Source organism: Gadus morhua, chromosome 2 (assembly GCF_902167405.1).
Source record: "Gadus morhua chromosome 2, gadMor3.0, whole genome shotgun sequence".
Classification (NCBI taxonomy): domain Eukaryota; kingdom Metazoa; phylum Chordata; class Actinopteri; order Gadiformes; family Gadidae; genus Gadus; species Gadus morhua.
Genome location: NC_044049.1, coordinates 12,965,254 through 12,973,017, shown reverse-complemented (window position 1 = coordinate 12,973,017; position 7,764 = coordinate 12,965,254). Strand labels below are relative to the sequence as shown.

Sequence of the window (7,764 nt, the reverse complement as noted above, 5' to 3'; positions counted from 1 at the left end):
TAATGAAAAGGGAAAGAAGGCGTAGCTCCCTCCCTTTCAATTTTTTTTTTTTGGTTTCCTGCACAGGCTTTATGTGGCCTACCCCAAGAAGTTTTGCAACAGCAGAGTAGTATCGCCGGATCCGAGAATGAGGTGCAGCCATGCTGTCTGATCTCTCACATTGCTGCCCTGCTCTACTTGGACCATTATGCAATGACCTTGCAGACCCCTCCCCCTTCTCCTGTCCTGAAAACCTATTCATGCTGATAAACACGTGGAATACAACCCTGTGAAATAAAACCATGTGACGACAATCAAAGATTAGCAGGGGACAAAGCTAGCGTTAGCCTAATGCTCTTTGTCTTTCCATCCCAATGTTGATGAAACAGGGATTTGGAACAATCGCGTTGGTTTCCAGTCACATGACCAGCTCTGCGGGGAAAAGCCCGCCAGCGTCACCAGCCCCTCTATCGGGTTCGTGTATAGAATATTGAGTTGCTTGTTTATTTTCCATACTTGATGAAAACATCCCATTGTAAAAAACAATGAAAGGGAAATCCGAGTCGGAGATAGGATCAAATAGGAGGACATTTTCCTGGAGATAGCTTCCACAAGAAAGTGCTCTGGTGACTCAGAGTGGCGAGAGAGGGAGAGAGACAGAGAGAGAGAGAGAGAGAGAGAGAGAGAGAGAGAGAGAGAGAGAGAGAGAGAGAGAGAGAGAGAGAGAGAGAGAGAGAGAGAGAGAGAGGGAGAGAGAGAGAGGGAGAGAGAGAGAGAGAGAGAGAGAGAGACAGAGAGAGAGAGACAGAGAGAGAGAGAGAAGAGTGGAAAGACAAGAAAGACAAAGAGAGAGAGAGAGTGTGACTGAGAGTCACAAAAAAAAATTGAAAGTTTGAGAGAGTGAAAAATAGAGAGAGAGACAGAGAGAAAGAAAAACAGATATACAGAGATTGAGATAAAGAAAAACAAAGCGAGAGAGAGAGAGAGCGACCCCATTTCAGGCAGATTAATTGGTAGGATGATGAGCCTTTACTATCGGTGATAGTGGAGCCAAACGACAACAAAGTAGTGTTGATTTCAACAACAGACCTTTCAGAGGAGGCATGTGTGTGTGTGTCTGCGCGCGTGCGTGTGTGTGTGTGTGTGTGTGTGTGTGTGTGTGTGTGTGTGTGTGTGTGTATGTGTGTGTGTGTGTGTTGTGTGTTTGGCTTCTTCAAGACATTGTTTAAAGTTTCATCAAAGACGGCCCATCGCTGTTTGTTTTGAAGCAGTTGACACAACATGGGATCCAACCACACGCCCTACACATACACATACACAGACACAGAGACACATATACAAACACACACACATCAATTACACACATACATCAATTACACACATACATGCAGACAGACACACACGATTTTGTATGCACACAAACAAACACACAAACATACCCATTATCAACACTATTCATGATTCAAGTACGACATTTGATGAGTTCTATTATTATTGAGTCAGACAACCAATAGGCAGGCTGAAGACCGCCAACTGGCGTAGCAACAGGAAAGGGGCCAACTTTCATGTAACTTTCAACTCTCGATAACATATAAAACATGAAGGTTGAGAGTTAGATGCAGACAACTAACAAGGAAGCGCTATCCACTGAGAGGACAGGCCTAGATTGTGTTGCTTCATGGCTAATTATTATATCACAATACTGGTACCGTTAGGGACACACACACACACACTCAAAAGTCCTTTGTGTTCTTTTCTCAAGGTCAATACATCATCATGCCCTTGTAGGGTATTTTAAACATTTAAATCGGCTGCTGTGGACAAGAGAAGGAGGGACGGGGCCAGCTGCTGCATTACCCATTGGCTGAACTGATTCCCCCCCCCCCCCCCTCCCGCAGTACCACTACAAGTCCTGGACGTTTCTCCTCACACATGCACCGCACAGACGCACTCTTGCATGCGGCTCCTGCATGTACAGAAGACAGCGATGGAGCTGCCACGACCGGGCCGCCCTGACAGGGGCCGACCCATCGGAGAGGAGGACAGGGCATGTTGACAGTCCCTCAGACGGCCCGGTGTTTACCCACAAACACTCCGCTATCAAAGGTCACCGAGTGACGACTGGGTGCCACGCATCAGCGGGGCCTGGGATGAAGTGTGTGTCTTTGGGTGTGTGTGATGTAGAGACGTAGAGAGAGTCAGATAGACAGGGAGACAGATAGATGGATAGATGGGTAGAGGATTCAGGTTCATGTTTCCTTCACTATGACCCTAATCTCTGTATTAGCCGACATCACTCTGCTGAGTGCAGGGTCAGGGGGGGCGGGACAGGTCCGAGGGTAAACACAGCCATGTGCTAGCATGGCGCACAACAGCATCCCTGGATCATGGTAATGTTCAACAGATGCATTACGGAGACTGCACACACACACACACGCAAACACACACACACACACACACACACACACACACACACACACACACACACACACACACACACACACACTCAATTGCAAACACACATACACAAGGCAACCAGGCCAAGGGATACAGAAGATAAAAAAACAGGCTGTTTGTGAAAGGCTTCCTGCTAGCTGCACATGTGCATCTGTCTATTAGGCAGTGAGGCGCGATACAGGGCCTATGTTTAACACACACACACACACACACACACACACACACACACACACACACACACACACACACACACACACACACACACACACACACACACACACACACACACAGCCGGCGTGAACAACCACCCCGTAGGGGACCAAGGGCGGCCGCTACAACCAACCTTTTTATATGAGAACCTGCCGGGGAGGTCAATGCCGCATTGTTGAGTGCGTCTCCATGGTGACGACACTAAAAAAGTTGCTGCTCCCCCTCTGTTGACCAGATTATTTGGGGTGAGGGGAAGGTGGCTGGTAGGGGTGGGGGGCGAGTTAAATGCCAGTGCTGACATTAACCAGAGGTTGGCGTGTTTAACAGGTAGCCACAGACCGTTATAGTATAATATCGTAACACGTTTAATGTTGTAAACCGCTGAAGTGAGGTTTGTATGCACTGCATTCCTATTTTTGCTCAAAGCAGACGGCTGGTTTTAAATGTGCAGACAGTAGGTTATTTTAAGGTGAAAAGAAAGTGAATCTTCACTTTATCTTACTGTTGAAGGTTAATGCAGTATATCTATCTCTATCTCTATATCTTTCTATAGAGAGAGATATAGGCTAGTGTACACAGAATACTGACTCATTGAATATTAGAGGCTATCAGCTTTCCTAGAACATGGTATGCTTTCTGTAATTCAACTTCTTCCTAGAGTCCCACCTGAAGAACTAATTACTCTCCCCACTGTTTAACTAGGTATGTGAAGAGAAAGCGTGATTGTTAGGCCCCGTTTACACGAGGACGCTTGCGGGTAAAAACAACAAAATATTTTATCGGAAGTGCCTTTCGTTTAGACGGTAACGGCGTTTTTGGGGCTTAAAATCGCAAAAAATCTGAAACCACCCTCCAGAGTGGAAAACATGCATACGCTCCGCCGTATCGTTTCCATCTACACTGCAAAGACGCAAAACTCTGCTGAAATCTGCTCACGTCGCGTACGCGTTTACGTCACATACATGCGCCAGTAAATAAACAAACAAACCTGTCGGAATATTTCCATGCGTTGGACCTACAAGCTGCTCTGGCAGCTACCGGCGGTAGCTATGTTTTGATTTTTGCGGTGCAGATACGCGAAGAAGGAAGATTCTACCCATGCGCTCAGACATGGCGGTGTTGTGTGAGAATGTATCACAGCACCACCTAGTATGCATACCCATTCGAATTCCACACACTTTTTACGTCACCGTATGCACGCAGATTTCCTCCCGAAAATGCTTGTCTAAACGCGGAATAAAAAGTGAAGACGCAAAGCCACTTTTGCGTCTTCTGTTCAGACCGTCATCATGTAAACGTGGCCTTAGAAAGCATGAGCATAGAGAGTCCATATCGATTTATTATTATTTATTTAAATTTCTTGTGAAAATGCGTGCGTCTGGGCCGACTGTCCAGACGGATCCGGCGTTTTCGGTGGCCGAAAACACTTTTTTTAAACCAGGTCCCAGGAAACGGCCCATTTGCGTTTTCGTGATGGGATTTGTATGGACGCCAAATATGCAAACGATGACGTCATTGCCCCCACCCCCCCACCAGGAGGGGAACCTAGAGGCCCTTCGAATTTGTTTTGTTTGATTTCATTTGTATTATTTTTATCGCTTTGAATACAACCCCTTGGTAAATTGAATGACTAACTGTACATTCAAAAGTATTATCTGCTCAATCTTAAAGGTTTAGAAACTGCTTTCTCTGCCTGTCTTGGTTGGGAACTAGCGCCACAGAGTGGCCTTGAATATATACTAGTACAGTGTTTCTACAGCTAGTTTTTGCAATGAGTCCGTCTTTACGGAGGTATTCCTGAAACGCATCAAAGGAAAACGGAGGGGAAAATATTGTTTTCGCCCGTGTGAACGTGGCCTGAGTTGGTAGACGCTGATGATGATGGTAATCGTTTTGGGAGGGTAAGGAAATGAGCACACGTCATCAGCAGCTCCCTCCTCTGAGTCCCCAAGGGACCCCCCCCCCCCCCCCCCCCCCGCATTGGCACATTCTAGATGTTGTTGAACACACATAAACACTGTTCGCACCTGAACACCCCTTTAGGCTCCGACACTCCCGCAGAGAAATTGGTTAAGAGAGTTTCTACCAGCCAATGCCCATTACTCACACGCACACACACACACACACACACACACACACACACACACACACACACACACACACACACACACACACACACACACACACACACACACACACACATGCCACACATTTACAGAACAAAGTTTGCCAAGATTGTGTTCTGTTGTCTCGTTCACCAACAAACACATACATACAGTACATATGTATTTAAATACCAATGTACCCGCATACAAATAGGAATGGAATAAAACACACAGTCACACGTAGACACCGACACAAACAGAGAACAGAACTAACTATGCCGCGCTCTGTATATCACGCCTGTAAGCAGAGTTTTTGTAGGCGGCTCCTGGCCCAGGCATATGACAGAGGCCCCTAGTGGCCCCTAGTGAACACGAACTAGCCAGGAAACAACAAAGTTAAGTCTTCTTAATGCTATAACAACGTCACTATTGTTGTTATTTGTATCAGAAACGTTGTTATTTATATAAATAACGGATACTATGGTTACCACTATGGTTTTTATTTATATAAACAACAGCAAGTAAGGTTATGGTTGATATTTATACAACACCGACTAAGGTTACATTTTTGTTATTTATATAAATAACAGAAACTACCATTACAAATATTGGTGTTATTTGACAGGAAGGCGACGGGGCGACTGGATGATGACACAATGAACCATGTATGTGTTTGATGATTCTCGGGCTGTTGAAAAGTAGTGGAGAGCCAGTGAGCAATGAGAAGAAAGCACTGTAAGAATATAGCAGGACACAGCATGAGTAGGGCAAGTGTGTGTGCCTGAGTGTGTGTATGTGTGAGTCTGTGTGTATGCATGTGTGTGTTTGGTGTGTGTGTGTGTGTGTGTGTGTGTGTGTGTGTGTGTGTGTGTGTGTGTGTGTGTGTGTGTGTGTGTGTGTGTGTGTGTGCGTGCGTGCGTGTGTGTGTGTGTGTGTGCGCGTGTGTGTGTGTGTGTGTGCGCTTGTGTGTGTGTATGTGTGTGTGTGCATGTGTGTGTGTGTGTACGTGTGAGTCTGTGTATGCATATGTGTGTTTGGTGTGTGTGTGTGTGTGCGTGTGCGTGTGTGTGTGTGTGTGTGTGCGTGTGTGTGTGTGTGCGTGCGTGTGTGTGTGTGTGTGTGTGTGTGTTTGTGTGTGTGTGTGTGTGTGTGTATGTGTGTGTGTTTGTATGTGTATGCGTGAGTGGGTGTGCATAGGTGAATGGTGAACAAAGAGGCCGGTGCCTCTTCTTTTATCCTTCTATCTCCATCCGTCCATCTCCTTATCTTTCTCTCTATCCCTCTCAGCCCCGCTCCTCCCTCCCTCTAAACCGAGGACCCGGAGGGACAGGCCCTTGTCCTCAATCTACCACGGCACACACCAATTCCAACTTTGGCCCACTTTTCCCCGGCACTAAAACAAGACGCTCAGGCTTAAAAGACCAAAAGGACAGATCTCAGTTGCCTCATTCCACATGCATTCCAGGCTATGTTGACAAAAGACCCCCCCTCAATAAAGCATACAAATTTGACCAAAAAAACATCCTTTCATCGTACGCTTCGCTCTATAGCATGTAACCTGGTTTTATGTACCGAGTGTTCAGTACTGAGTATGAAGTGGTATTTTTTGAGAAGATAGAAAGGCACAACCTTAAAACAAGATTGCGAGGGGGAGTGATGGTCAGCAAATGGCACAAGAGCCAGAGGAAAATGTAATAATTAACTCTCGAGGTTGTGTGACAGAATATGGTTTAAAGTCGATAAGAAAAAAAAAAGCAGGGGGAGTTGGATTTGCCTGATAACATCTGACATCGATGTGTCCCAAAAAGTAAATGCCCCACTGATAGGTAATGAGTAGGATTATTTCTGTAGAAAAAGGAAATGTCTTCACAATTTCTTAACCGTCAGATTGAGACACAACTGGGGCGGGCGTCTGGGGAGAGCTGCTGTTTCAAACTATGCCTCCCAAAAAAATAACCTTTCAATGCCTTGAACAAAGTATCAACTGTTTATGCTGTTGCTGTCCACAGAGCTATTCACTGTTCCTCTTCATTGCTATTTGATTGATTGACGGGTTGACGGATACATAGTGGTCACCTACCATCTCCACCTGCCGGGGGTCGAGGTTGGTGGGTGCAGTGGACGGGTCGGCAAAGTGGATCTTCTTCCTCTCCTTTGGTTCTCCATCGACGTCGGTGGACAGAGACGGGTCCATCGCTCCAGAAGTTGTGTGTCTCTCTCTCCCGCGCTCTCTCTCCGAGGGGAGAGGGGGTCCTCGATACCTTTGGTCACTCTGATTCCTCTGGAGCAACCTTCCACCGGTGGCTTATTAGTCCTACTCCGCAAACTGCAAATCTAGCTCCTCTGTCACTTTTGCACCGTCTAACTCTCTCTCTCTCTCTCCTCTCTCACACTTCTTGTTGACTGTGGCTCTCTGGTCTCTGCTGTGTGTGTGTATGTGTGTGTGAGTGTGTGTGTGTATTTATCTCTCCCTCCCTTCCTCTCTCTCTCTCGTGCTCTCTCTCTCTCTAACTCTCTCTCTCTCTCTCTAACTCTCTCTCTCTCTCTCTCTCTCTCTCTCTCTCTCTCTCTCTCTCTCTCTCTCTCTCTCTCTCTCTAACTCTCTCTCTCTCCCTTCCTCTGTCTCTCTCTCTCTCTCTCTCTCTCTCTCTCTCTCTCTCTCTCTCTCTCTCTCTCTCTCTCTCTCTCTCTCTCTCTCTCTCTCTCTCTCTCTCTCTCTCTCTCTCTCTCCCTCACTTTGTCCCTCTCTCTGGCTCTGTCCCTCCCCACAACCGGTCACATCAGAGCTGAATGGGGCGCGTATACTTAGATCTTAGCAGCAAAGCAGAGGGAGTGTGAGTGAGGGGGGAGGGGGCCAGGGTCCAAAGATGGGCGGAGACTAAAATAGGAAAGTAGAGGGTGGCCAACCAATCGCAAGCGAGCATGGACCAGAGGGGAGGGGTGGGGGAGTAGAGGAGGATGAATGTCTGGAGCTAGCTAAGCCCAGTTTGATTTGTAATCAGAAACAAATAAT

The 7,764-nt window shown here is 46.7% G+C and overlaps 1 protein-coding gene across 4 annotated transcripts in view; it reads right to left on the bottom strand.

The window, feature by feature from the left end:
* The window catches only part of ppp1r1b (protein phosphatase 1, regulatory (inhibitor) subunit 1B), a 20,264-nt gene extending 13,017 nt beyond the window's left edge, over nt 1–7,247 (bottom strand). For 2 of the 4 annotated variants that reach the window (XM_030376578.1, XM_030376588.1), the window contains exon 1: nt 6,832–7,247. In XM_030376578.1, coding sequence (XP_030232438.1) covers nt 6,832–6,945 — 114 coding nt within the window. In that variant the 5' untranslated portion in view covers nt 6,946–7,247. The remainder of the gene's footprint in view (nt 1–6,831) is intronic. The other 2 variants (XM_030376561.1, XM_030376571.1) reach the window with 1 other exon arrangement.
* Between the last annotated feature and the right edge of the window lie 517 nt (nt 7,248–7,764).